Source organism: Tachyglossus aculeatus, chromosome 4 (genome assembly GCF_015852505.1).
Source record: "Tachyglossus aculeatus isolate mTacAcu1 chromosome 4, mTacAcu1.pri, whole genome shotgun sequence".
In the NCBI taxonomy this organism is placed as follows: Eukaryota; Metazoa; Chordata; class Mammalia; order Monotremata; family Tachyglossidae; genus Tachyglossus; species Tachyglossus aculeatus.
Genome location: NC_052069.1, coordinates 118,171,202 through 118,183,954, shown reverse-complemented (window position 1 = coordinate 118,183,954; position 12,753 = coordinate 118,171,202). Strand labels below are relative to the sequence as shown.

The following is a 12,753-nucleotide window of genomic DNA, read 5'->3' as shown; positions in this document are numbered from 1 at the left end:
CCCAGGAAGGATCCTTCAGCTGGCCGAAAGCAAAAGAATGCCAGACTGCCAATGGGAGACATGAGCCCGATATTTATTGCCAGCTGCACACACTTTTTGCAGCCTGATTTCCCAGTGGTCAACCCTAATTTCTTCCTTCTCTGGGTATACAATTCCCCAGAGAGTCCTTGGAGAGCCTGGGAGGGGGTCACTCCCCGACTGGGTGTCTACAGGCCCTAGCCGCACACCAGAGAGCCTTGAGCCAGCCTCAGACCCAAGAAGTCGCCTCCCTCAACTCCTCTGGTCTGGCTTGGAAGCAGGTCTGCCCTGGGATCTGGGGAATTGACTCTGGTGAATAGATTAATCTTCAGAACCAAAGCCAGGGCACAGGGAGAAGACTCTGCAGGAGAGGGTAGAGGGTAGCGAGGAGATAGCAATGACCCTTCCTCAGGGCTCTCCCCAGGAATCCTGATGTCACTCAGCTCACCTGCAGGAGGGTTGGCGACCACCCAGGCCCCAGCCTCACTCCCTCAACTAGTTGCTGCCCTGACTCCAGGCCCTGAGGGGTTAAGCGAATTCCCTGGGGGCCCCTTGCATTGAGCCAGCATTCTACCCAGAAAGCAACTGAATTGTGCCTCTTGCTCCTGGAGACAACAGCATAGACCAAACACCCCACCTTCCCAGACTACAGCAAGCAGTTTTTTTTGTTTTTTGTTGTCTTTTTAATAGTATTAAGTGCTTACTACTGTCCTGGGGTAGATACAAGCTAATCAGATTGGATCCAGTCCCTGTCCCACATGAGGCTCACAGTCTTAATCCTCATTTTACAGATAAGGAAACTGAGGCACAGAGAAGTGAAATGACTTGACTAAGGTCAGGCAGCAGACAAGTGGTGGAGGTGGGGTTAGAACTCAGGTCCTCTAACTCCCAGTCCCGTGCTCTTTCCACTAGGCCATGCTAACTGAGGCACAGAGAAGTGAAGTGACTTGACCAAGGTCACACAGCAGACAAGTGGCAGAGTTGGGATTAGATCTCAGTTGCTCTAACTCCCAGGCCCATACTCCATCCACTAGGCCATGCTGCTATTAGTCGATCCCGAAACAGTAAGCCACGATGAACTGTCAGTCAGGTCTGTCGTGGGTTGAGTGACAAGGAGTGGAAGCTGTGGAAAAGTCCAAGAGCACCCGGCATCCCCAGGGTTCTCCCAGGCCCCAGTCCACCTTCTCCACGAGCCAAGGATGGGACCAGCCCCGTTCTCGGGGAGGGACCGATTTAGGGGGGCAGGAGGGGCCGGCTCAAAGTCCGTCGCTCTGCAGGGGACCTCCGGGCCCGGTTCAGCCGGACAGAATGGCCAATCTGTTCCCTCAGGGCGTCCAGCTCCTCCTCCAACTTCAGCGCCAGGCATGAGACCTCTGCTGCTGACACATCAGGATGAGACTCTCCTGCAGGCCCCAGCCTGGCCCCTGGGTTTCCCCTCCCCACTGAGGCCCTGCTTAGGATCAGCCCCTCACTAGTACCCAGAAACCACCCCCCCCAGTCAAACCTACCTCCCCCAGATCCCCGAGTCCCCCCAACCCGGAGCTCCATTGCCTCCCATTCCCCACTCCAGCCTCCAGACCCTGCCTCACCTCTTAACTCCCCTGGAGCACCGTGGGGACCCTCGGGCAGTGGCGGGGCAGAGGGTACCACCTTCTCCTGCTCCCCAGGGGGCTCCTCCCACTGTCCAGGCTGGGACCCCCACTGAGCCCGGTCCCCTCCCCCACTGCTCCTTGGTGGAATAAGAGAGAAAGTTAGCCCCACCATCAGGGTCCAGACCCGGCCCCTCTGGAACCCCACCCCACCTCTGCCCTGTGGTGGGCCAGCAACATTCATTCATTCATTCAATCATATTTATTGAGCGCTTACTGGTGCTCTGGTACAGTATTGAACTGTCCCAAGTGCTTAGTACAGTGCTGTGCATGTAATAAATGCTCAATGAATATGGTTGATTGGCTCCCCCTTCCACCCAACCCCAATATACACTCATTCCCATGGCTCCCTGGGCCCCAGGCCCAGCCCCTAGCCCACCTCTTCCTGTGGCACTGGTTAGAGCTGGGACGGAGTGACTGGTTCCAAGGTGGAGGATGAGGTGTTTGGGTGCTGGGGGTCTTGGCCTGGGCTTTGGCCACGAATGGGTCCAGCGGTGGCAGTTCCATCAGCAGCTGTGAAGACCAACCCTCTGAGGGGAGGAGTGATACCCCACCAGCCTCCCACCCCAGCCTCCTATTCCTCCTCTTCCTCCTCTAGTGACATTTCACCCAGAGTTGTTGTTATGGCAACTGCCCGACGTTTCAACATTGAGATATTGTAACCCCAGAGGCCAGGAAGGCCCCTAGAACCATTCATTTGTGTTTGTTCTAAATCCCAATCCCTCTAGATTGTAAGCTCATTGTGGGTAGGGAACAAGTCTACCAACTCTGGTGTATTGTATTCTCCCGAGCACATAGTACAGTGCCTTGCACCCAGTAGATGCTCAATAACTATCATTGATGCTGATGATACAACAGTAAATGAATCTCTGGCAGTGTGGCCTGAACCCTAATAGGTTTTCAGCCCCAATGTGTTACAACTCCTCCTCTCTTTCCTTGGGCCTCCTGTTTTGTAGGACTTTTCTTCCCCGCTTTCCCCCTGTCTGGTGGAAGTCTCCCATGGGACTTTCTGGACATTTCTCATGGCCATAAGGAGGTCCTAACTTTGTCCAGCCGGTAGGGAGAATGGAGTTACCCTGCTGTCAAGCTTCATCTTTCTGAGGCCTTTACTCCGGCCCCTTAGATGTCGCCAATCTCAGTAGCTTTACCTCCAGACCACTTCCCTTTTGCCCTTTTGGATGGTCTCACCCAGTGGCCTGGTACCAGGAGACCCTGTCTCCAACCTCCCCTTCCCCCACTTTGACCCCTTCCTCCCTGGGTCCTGCCCTCCCGTTGGCTTTTTCCTCCCACCGTCCTCCCCAACAGAGTGGTGAAGGGGTGTGATGTTTCTCTGCAAACCTGAGGGAGCTGTGCTTCTACTTGAGAGTTGAGATGCTGGGGAGAGGCCCAGCGGGGCAGACAGGCACAGGATAAGTGGCAGATGTGGCAGCAGCAGCGGCAAGAGCAGAGAGCAGGCAGCACCTAGGAGTAAGCAGGGAACACGTGAGCGAGACGAATCCTTGTGCCCCCAAAACCGCTCCCCAAACAAAACTTCCCCTTCAACTCATCTCTCTCATTCCACCCACATGTTCAGTCCGTCACCAAACCCTGTCAGTTCAACCTTCACAATATCATTAAAATCCAATCTTTCCCTCCATACAGACTGCTATCGTGATCCAAGCTCATATCGTAACCCACCTTGACTACTTCATCAGCCTCCTCACTGACCTTCCTGCCTCCTGTCTCTCCCTACTCCAGTCCATTTTTCACCCTACTGCCTGGATCATTTCTCTAAAAGACAGTTCTGCATACATTCTCCACTTCTCAAAAACTTCAGGTAATAATAATAATAATGATAATAATGGTATTTGTTAAGCGTACATAGTAAGAGCATAATGTGCTTAACAATTATTATTATTATTATTATTATTATTATTGTTATTATTATTATTACCTGAGGTTTTCAAGGTCCGGAGAATGTATGCAGAACTGTTTTTTTAGAGAAATGATCTAACCATCTCCATATTAAATAGAAACTCCTTACCATTGGCTTTAAGGCACTCAATCAGCTCTCCCCTCCTACCTAACTTTACCTTTTTTATGGTATTTGTTAAGCACTTACTATGTGCTAGGCACTGTACTAAGCACTGGGGTACATACAAACTAATGAGTTTGTACACAATCCCTGTCCCACATTCCCATGAAATTCCCACATTTCCCTCCTCAAACACCAACCGACTCACTATACCTTGATTTTGTCCATCTCTCCACTGACCCCTTGCCCACATTCTCCCTCTGTCCCGGAATCAATCCATAAATGGTACTTATTGAGCACTAAGTGCAGAGCACTGTACTAAGCATTTGAGTGAGTACAATACAACAGAGTTGTGAGACACGTTCCCTGAGCACAATGAACTTATAGTCTGGAGGGGGAGACAAGACATTATTATAAGTAAATTGCAGTTACGTACACAAGTGTGGTCACCACTTCATAACTGACAGACTTCCACTCTCCCCACCTTCAAAACCTTATGAAAATAATCTCCGCAAACCCCCTTTTTACGGTATTTGCTAAGCACTTACTATGTATCAGGCACTGTGTTAAGCACCGAGGTAGATTCAAGCTAATCAGGTTGGACACAGTCCATGTCCCACATGGGGCTCACAGTCTTAATCCCCATTTTACAGATAAGGTAACTGAGGCACAGAGAAGTTAAATGACTTGCCCAAGGTCATTCATTCATTCATTCAATCGTATTTATTGAGCGCTTACCATGTGCAGAGCACTGTACTAAGCGCTTGGGAAGTATAAGTTGGCAACATCTAGAGACGGTCCCTACCCAACAGCGGGCTCACAGTCTAGAAGGGGGAGACAGACAACAAAGCAAAACTTATTAACAAAATAAAATAAATAGAATAAATATGGACAAGTAAAATAGAGTAATAAATATGTAGTAATAAATAGGTCACACAGCAGACAGAGAGGGGGAGCCAGGATTAGAACCCAGCTCCTTTTGATTCCCAGGTCTGTGCTGTATCCATTGGACCATGCTGCTTCCCTGACTAAGGCCTCACTTCCCCTTCTAGATTGTGAGCCTGTTGTTGGGTAGGGACCATCTCTATATGTTGCCAATTTGTACTTCCAAGCACTTTGTACAGTGTTCTGCACACAGTAAGCGCTCAATAAATACAACTGAATGAATGAACTTTGTCTCTTAGCTCTCCCTTCTGTGTTGACTATGAACTTAGGTCTGTAAGCCCTGTGATATTCACCTCACTCCCAGCTCCACAGTACTCACGAACACATCCTTATGTGCTGCCATTTCCCCGATCTGTGCTTTATTTTAGTTCTAACTTCCCTCTAGACTGTAAGCTCCTTGAGGACAGGAAAGTCTACCACTCTGCTGTATTGTATTCTCCCAAGCGCTTTGTATAGTGCTCTGCAAAGAGTAAGCACTGAATACCATTAATTGATTGGGGAATCCCGGGGCTTTGAACGGCGGGGGGTACTCACAGTGCAGTGTGTGGCATGGCAGTGCACGTGAGGCAGCGAACAGGGGCATGGTGGGGCTGCACAGAAGCAAGGTGGGGCTGGGCTGAAGACGGGCAGGTGTGAGCATTGGGCAGAGCCATGGCCATGAAGCCCTGGACAGGAGAGAAGGTGCCTGGAAAGGAGAATTAGACAGTGACCCAAGAGGCAGTGGTGAAGGAGCCCTGGGCACCTTCCTGCCATCTCTGGCCCCACCTCTCCAGTTCCACCAATTTCTGAGCCAGGATCTTCTGCTCCCCCCGGGCACCGTCCCGGCTGTTCTGAAGTCGATTCTTCTCTTTCCTGGTGGGGTCAGTCAGCAAGAGAAAAAAGCATGGTGACATCGCCTTGGAGCATCACCCCTTCTTGCACCTGGGGCCACCCTGACCTCTGGACAGGCCTCGAGGTTTCTCCAAGCACCAACACTTTGGGCCCAGGCTTGGAGGGCAGGCGGGCAGAGCCAGCTTCCTCACTGTTTGGTGCCCATGAGGCTCATCAGGGTTGGGCAGGAAGGGTTGGACTCTACAGGGAGGAACAATATTAAGACAGCAAAGGGAAGTCGTGACAGCAGCCTCTCGGCTGGGACCAGGAAGCAGCCAGGGGCCCAGGCTAGGGAGTTGGAGCTTCCCAGGAACAAGCAGGGGGATATTATTGGGGCTTCTGGAGACAGGGGAGACTATGGAGTGTGGCTTAGGGAAGCATCCCGTGAAGGCAGCAGCCTGTTGGGGGATGAGAGGGGAGTCCTATGGCGAGTGGCCTAGGGAAGTAGCCCATGGAGGCAGCAGCCTGTTGTGAGAGTTGTAGGGGGGGTCCTGTGGTGGGAGATCTGGGAACAACCTGAGCTGTTCGTTCTCCAGCATGAATTCCTGCAGCATTCCGTACAGGCTCCTTTCTGCCCAGCCTTGCCCACCGGTCTGGGCACCACACTTGTCCTCGCTACTGCTGGGTGGGCGTCCTGCAGGGGACCCGAGAGAGAGCAATAGAGAGGAGCTAGATTGGCCTGGCAGAGGCTCTGTGCTGGCTGGGGTGAAGGGCAAGGGGAACCCTAATGTCAGGCCTCTCGAGCACCAGTGAGGGTCCCATAGCCCCTCCTCTCCACTCCCACCCTAGGGCAAATCCTTGCCACCTTTCCCAGGGCCTCCTGTCTCTCCTCCCCAAGAAGACCAGATGTTTCCACTGAGGTGGGATCGTCCTGGATTTTGGGCAGCAGCAGTGGCAGCAGGGGAGGGGCAGCAGAAGCAGTGGCTGAGAGAAGAAACGGGTGAGGGGCAGGAGAAGAAGTGGGTGAGGAGCAGGAGAAGAAGCAGGTGAGGGGCAGGAGAATAAATGGGTGAGGGGAAGCTGTGGTTCGGTCTTTCATCCCCTTGCCTTGCTGTTTCCCTCTCCTGCTTTTTTGGTCCCTTCCCCTGGTGGTCCCACCAGCTCTGTTCTCCTTTGAGTTCCCCAAGCTCTTCCCTCCTCCACCCACCCTGTCCCAATTCCTTTCCTTCAAGGGCCTGAGTGAGGACTTGGGATGAATTTACCCCCATCCTGGGGCATGCCCTCTCCCCTCCCCCAGCACCACTCCCCACTGACCACAGGCTCCCGAACTCCCCACTCTTTTTGCCCTGGCCCAGCCCGGCGGCTTCTCCAGCTGCTGCCGCAAAAGCAAGTTTTCTTCCCTCAGCTGCCGGACTTCCTCATCCAACCTGGCCCCCGGCGGCTCCCGGGGAACCTGCACCAGGAAAGGATGGGATCGGTTGGCACCAGTCTCCTCCCCACCACAGGGCCTCCCCACCCCCTGTAGCCCCAGCCTCATCCCTCCCCTCACCCTCCCCTGCCTTACCACCATGGCCAGGGGTCTGGTGTGCACCCGTTGGGCCCGGCTGGCATAGCGCAGGGTGTTGAGTGTCTCTGGGAGGCAGCTGGCTGAGGGGGATACGCAGGCCACCTGCAGGGGCAACAGCTGAGGAGGAGGGAACGAAGGGGTCCAGGCCCTAAAGTAGGGAGTCAGCCCCTCCCGAGGCCCTGGCCCTCCAGCCTGTGATCCTTCTACACTTTGGCCTCAGCCCCTGGACCACACAATTGCCAAAGGGGTCTGCTTCTGCCACCACCTCCCCCCACCCACTCTGAGCCAGGGCTCCTAGCCCTGCTGGAGAAGGTCTCAACACCCACTGGCCCGCCCACCTAAGGCCCTTGTCCTGAGGGAGTTAATGCCCCCCGGGCACTCAGCCTTGCCTAACCATTCCCAGGGCCAGGCTCCAGTACCATGAGGGTAACTAACCCCTGTGTCCCTCAGGCCCTGGTCCTGGTCCTGAGGGAGTTAATGCCCCTAGGCCCCCAGTCTTCCCCACCCTTCCCCAGGGCCGGGCTCTAGTACCATGAGGGTCACTCCGGTGCCCCCGAGGGAGTCTGCCAGCAACCGCGTGAGCTTGCTGTCCCGGTAGGGGATGTGGCTGTGCCGCCGGCGGGGGTCCAGCAACAGGGAGATACAATGACCTGCAGGGACAGTCGAGCGGGGCCTCAGCTTAGCCCCACTGACCCCTGGGCAGGCTGACCACACATGCTGGCCTACACTGGGCTGAACTTGGTAGGCTGCCCAGGGCAAAATTATGAGACCCATGTGGATCCTGGAACTGGGTCTTCCTGGCTATTCATACCAGCTTGGAGTACTTAGAGGGAACAAGTGGATCTGGAACTTCCTCACTGGAGAAACATGTTCAGCATCTGCTCTGGTGGAGTCCCACAGCATTCTGGGATTTGTAGTGCAAACATCCCAGAATCGATAGGGGCCCAGGAGACAAGCGAATGTATGGGGTCCTGGGGGGAAACTCTGGGGTGTAAGTGACATGGGTGATGTTAGCTTATTGGTCTTTGGGTGTCCCTGGATGAGAAGAAGAGGAGATCCAGAGCCCCTGAGGTGCAGGGCTGTAGCCTCCCCCCCCCTCAACCACCACCAGCCTTCCCCTGGGGGCTCACTCAGGGCCAGCAGACTGCGGTTGATGTTATTGGCCTCCAGCATCAGTTGTCCTTTGGAGCGGGTGTCTGACACCTTCTCACTGCCCGCCAGGTCTACTAAGCACAGCTTCCCGCCAGGGAGCTGGGCCCCTAGGGTCTCCTCCTGGGGTTGAAAGGGGAAGAAGGATCGGTGAACCTATCAGCACCACCCCCTCCCCCAGACCTGAGTCCTCCTGTGTTGGTAAAAGAAGGGGTTCCCCCTGCCACCCTTCTGTCTCTCTTACTGGCGATGGGGCCCTTGGTTGTGCCCTCAGACCTGCCCCCTGACAGCTCCCATTCTCAGGCTGGCGGCTGGGCCCACCCGCCCAGCTCAGAACATTGGCCCCTCAGGAGGACTCTCTTACCGATTGGGTGCGGATGTGCACAGTAAGCAAGGCGTGACTGCGGCTGGAGGCCTCGTTCAGAGTGTGCGCTGAACTCTGCCGCCGCCTCAGACCTGGAGTCCCGGGGTCAGGCGGAGAGGGGGTTGGAGGTGGAAAAAGGCAGGAGATATAGGCTGACCCCACATCCCTTCTCCACTGCAGGCTGAAAACCCCCTTGGCCCTTAAGAGACTTTAGCTACGCCCTCCACAAACCTCCTTCACCCTCCCACTCTGCTCAAGTATTCAGTACAGTGCTCTCTGCACATAGTAAGCACTCACTAAATACCATCAATCAATTAATCGCCCCCCGGTCCTCTCAGCACCACCCACCCTCCTGCAGAAGCTGACTGATGGTGTCCAGGCTCCGAAACTCTACTGTCTTCAGTTGTTCCACATAGAAGCCTTTAGCTTTGCTCCAGCGGACGGGGAGGGGCCGGGGAGAATCCCCACTCAGCAGGTCCCGGACCTGGATAGTGGGATTGGAGCATTTGGAGTGGCGATGTCCTTCAGGGGTTCACTGAACCCCTTTCTGTTTTGGGTCCAAGTAGCTGGTCCACTCTCCCTCCCCCAGCCCCAGCCTGCCCCTTTCTCCTTCCCTCCTTCCCCTAGCCCTGCCCCTGCACCTGCTCATTGTAGATCTCCAGGTAGGAGACGCTGAGGGTGACGGGAGCTTCCAGCTGCTGGGCCCGCTCCAGGAGGCAGGCGAATGACCTCTGCATGAGGCCCACCAGGTCGGGTGGCACGGGATCCCGCTCCGTCTGTGGATGATTGCAATTGTGGTGTCTGTTAAGCACTGTAGTAAGCACTGGGGTGGTTACAATCAATTCAAGTTGGACACGGTCCCTGTCCCACATGGGGCTCACAATCTTAATCCCTATTTTACAGATGAGGTAACTGAGGCACAGAGACATGAAGTGACTTTCATTCATTCAACCGCATTTATTGAGCGCTTACTGTGTGCAGAGCACTGTACTAAATGCTTGGGAAGTACAAGTTGGCAACATATAGAGACGGTCCCTACCCAACAGTGGGCTCACAGTCTAGAAGACCAGTGGCAGAGTAGGGATAAGAACCCAAGTCCTTCTGATTCCCAGGCCCACGCTCAGTTCAGTTGCCTTTGTCTTATGCCGTTGAGTCATCTCCGACCCATAGTGACACCTTGGGTCTCTCCCAAAACGCCCCACCTCCATCTGCAATCATTTTGGTAGTGTATCCTTAGAGTTTTCTTGGTAAAAATATGGAAGTGGTTTACCACTTCCTCCTTCCTCTCAATAAACTTGAGTCCCCACCCTCCACTTTCTCCCATGCTGCTGCTGCCCAGCATAGGTGAGTTTTGATCTGTAGCAGTTTCCTTCCACTCGCTAGCCACTGCCCCAGCTAAGAATGGAATGGATATGCCTCTTCTTGACTCTCTGTCCTGTAGTCGAGACTGATATAGGAGGCATTCCCAGACTGAGCCCCTTCCTTCCTCTCCCCCTCCCCCCCCATCCCCCCAGCCTTACCTCCTTCCCTTCCCCACAGCTCCTGTATATATGTGTATATGTTGTACGTATTTATTACTCTATTTATTTATTTATTTTACTTGTACATATCTATTCTATTTATTTTATTTTGTTAATATGTTTTGTTTTGTTCTCTGTCTCCCCATCCTAGACTGTGAGCCCACTGTTGGGTAGGGACCGTCTCTATGTGTTGCCAGCTTGCACTTCCCAAGCGCTTAGTACAGTGCTCTGCACACAGTAAGTGCTCAATAAATACGATTGATTGTTTGATAGAGTACTGGGAACTCTCCAGCTGCGACCCTGAGAGGGGCACTCTGTTCACTAGGCCATGTTGTTTCCATGTGGGAAGCGGAATGGGAGCGGGAATGAGGGCCACTCCTACAGACCTTAAGCTGGGCGTAGAAGCATTTGGTATGGGGTGGACATCTCCTAACCATGGGGGAAGGTGGGGGGAGAATCTTACCTGGGGAGGGGGGCCAGTCAGAGTGTAGGTCTTCCCAGAGCCCGTCTGTCCAAAGGTGAAGGCTGTGCAGGAGAAGCTGCGAGCGGAGAGCAGGGATGAGCAAGTGTGTGGGGGCTTGTGGGATGTTGGCGTACTGCTGAGGTTAGGGGGGTGTCGGGGACCAGAGGGGCACTCACCCCTGCAGGGCCAGCTCCACCAGCCGCAGGATGCCGCAGCCCTGGAACACCTCACCCTGGGAGCGAGCTCCATCCAACACAGCACTGAAGCTGAAAGCCATGTCCCTTCCCAGGCCTGGGGCGTTCACCTGGGGGTGAAATGGGGTCTCAGCATCTAGCCCTGGGAGCATGTGGATGGACAGGGGCATGAGGGGCCATTTGGGAGGAGGGATGGAAAGGGGGGTGAAGGGAAGAATGGAGGGAGAGAGGGATTGAGGGTGGAGAGAGAAAGGGGAGGAAGGGGTAGAATGAGGGAGGCATGGGGGGGGAAGGGGAGGGATGGGAGGAAAAAAGGGTGGAGAGAGAGAGGGAGGGGAGGAAAGAAAGAGGGAAGGAAGAGGAAGGAAGAGTGGACAGAGAGGAAGGGAAAGGGAGGGAAAGGTGGAGAGAGAGGGAGGGTTGGGGTGTGTTGACTCACCTGGAGCGTCCTAGGCCCGGTGCACTGCAAGGCGCTCTGCTCTCCTCGCCGCCGCTCGGCCCGGCTCATGGGGCGCACCCTGATGGCCGACACGGACCCCATCTTTCCTGCTCGACATCCCTTCAGGCCCAGCCTCTTCTCCAGATCCCCCCATCTCACCCTTGCTTCCTTACCTGAGCACCAACCCGATCAGGGTCTCCTCCACCCCCTCCCCTGCTTCCTCACCTGAGCACCACCCGTATTGGGGTCTCCTCCGCATCTTCACGGTCACCCCGAGCTTTGGAGAAATCCCTGAGAAAACCGGGCAGGGTGCAGGGTCAGGATCCAGGATCAGCATCCCCACCCACCCCCGCAGCTTCTCCCTACCTCCTCCGCTGAGAGCCCAGCATATTAAACTGCTTGTAGATTGGAAGTTTAAGGGGTCCTTAGCTCTTCCCTGGCTTTAGGGGGGGGACCCCAAATACTTTGGCACCCTTCCTGACCCAGGCCCTGGGGGTTGAGGCCTGGTCACACCTGCCCTTCCTGTCCTTGTGGGCTCCCAGTGTTCCTCTGGGCTGCTCCATGCTGGTCTGCTGGGACTAGGGGCTGGGCTGAGCTTGGGAGGGCTGAGGGTGGGGTTTAACCCTCTCCTTGCTGGAGGGAGTGGAAACAGTGAGTTTGGGGTTGGGGTACAGGGTAGGAAGCTCAGCCTCAAGGGAGCCCTGAACAAAAGAGCCTCCTTGGGGAGAATCGCCCTCCTTGGGGAAAAGCCCCCAGCTAGGCCCCTGCCTGTGGCTCTCACTCCAACCTCTCAGCTCCAGCCCAGGGTTAACTCCCAGCCAGGGGGCCGCTCCTCCTCTGCTAGGTAGCCAGCCGGAACCAGCCCTGAGCTGCTATGGGAACTGCTGCCAGCTGCAGGGTTAAAGATTTACCCCATCACCATGGGGGCCAACTCTCTGCCCATCCCCCAGCCCTGGCCCATCCTGGGACCAGTCCCCCTCCCCTCTCTCTCTCCACCTAGGTGAGGTTCTGTAAGGGGGCAACAATCTCTCTCAGGTACCCCTGTGCCTATCTGACTAGCTTGCCCCTGCTCACACCTTATTGGCCTTTCAGCAGGGCAAGGGGCCCAGAGGATGGTCCTGGAAGGGTCTCATAGTTGTGTGCCTACCAACTCTGTTGTACTGTACTCATCCAAGCACTTGGTACAGTGCTCTGCATGTGGTAAGTGCTCAATAAATAGCACTGGTGATGATGACGATGATAGCCCTGCTTTGGTTCTATCTTTTAAAGGGAAACACAGTCCTAACCCCCAAACCTAAAGCCAGTTGATCCCTGTCCTGAACTGGATTCCAACCAGCTAGCTGGATCTTTCTTCCTTTTCCCCGTCTGGACCCCATTAGGGGCAGTGAGAGTGAAAAGGTCAAGCGGTTGCTCACACTCAAAAGGAGACCAAACCGCAAGAAGTGATCGAAAGGGCTGTGGGGGCTTGGAAAGGATCCCAACGTTGCTGGGAAAACTGTGGCTCGGCTGTAAGAGTCTGGACAGAGCAGGTGGAGGACATGGGCAAGAAATCCCCACTAGTACAGTGCTTTGTACGCAGTGAGTGCTCAGTAAATATGAATGAATGAATGGATCGCATGCT

The 12,753-nt window shown here is 54.8% G+C and overlaps 1 protein-coding gene across 6 annotated transcripts; it reads right to left on the bottom strand.

Annotated features, from left to right (window-relative positions):
* Window positions 1-996: 996 nt before the first annotated feature.
* Window positions 997-11,794, bottom strand: KIF12 (kinesin family member 12). 6 transcript variants are annotated; one of them, XM_038745333.1, is made up of 19 exons: window positions 11,499-11,794; window positions 11,358-11,423; window positions 11,133-11,211; window positions 10,676-10,803; window positions 10,500-10,575; window positions 9,158-9,292; window positions 8,865-9,000; window positions 8,517-8,608; window positions 8,134-8,275; window positions 7,535-7,653; window positions 7,001-7,120; window positions 6,751-6,889; window positions 6,013-6,130; window positions 5,392-5,478; window positions 5,161-5,311; window positions 3,006-3,128; window positions 2,047-2,180; window positions 1,608-1,747; window positions 997-1,397 (listed from the first exon to the last, which is right to left on the bottom strand). In XM_038745333.1, exons 1-19 carry the CDS (start codon window positions 11,519-11,521, stop codon window positions 1,252-1,254), a joined length of 2,154 nt encoding a protein of 717 aa, XP_038601261.1. In that variant the 5' UTR covers window positions 11,522-11,794; the 3' UTR covers window positions 997-1,251. The 6 variants fall into 6 exon arrangements, with proteins under 6 accessions (XP_038601261.1, XP_038601256.1, XP_038601257.1 ...); XM_038745328.1 differs by having other exon boundaries at window positions 11,646-11,695; XM_038745329.1 differs by having other exon boundaries at window positions 997-1,394; window positions 11,646-11,695.
* Between the last annotated feature and the right edge of the window lie 959 nt (window positions 11,795-12,753).

What these genes read in the sequence shown, in the direction of transcription:
- KIF12 (XM_038745328.1), bottom strand. Translation starts at nt 11,695, where the DNA reads ATGGAGCAGCCCAGAGGAACACTGGGAGCCCACAAGGACAGGAAGGGC. An exon ending in CCGGGCCTAGGACGCTCCAG is followed by an intron (nt 10,804 to 11,132) that starts GTGAGTCAACAC and finishes TTTCACCCCCAG; the next exon opens with GTGAACGCCCCAGGCCTGGG. An exon ending in CAGTCAGCTTCTGCAGGAGG is followed by an intron (nt 8,609 to 8,864) that starts GTGGGTGGTGCT and finishes CCGGGACTCCAG; the next exon opens with GTCTGAGGCGGCGGCAGAGT.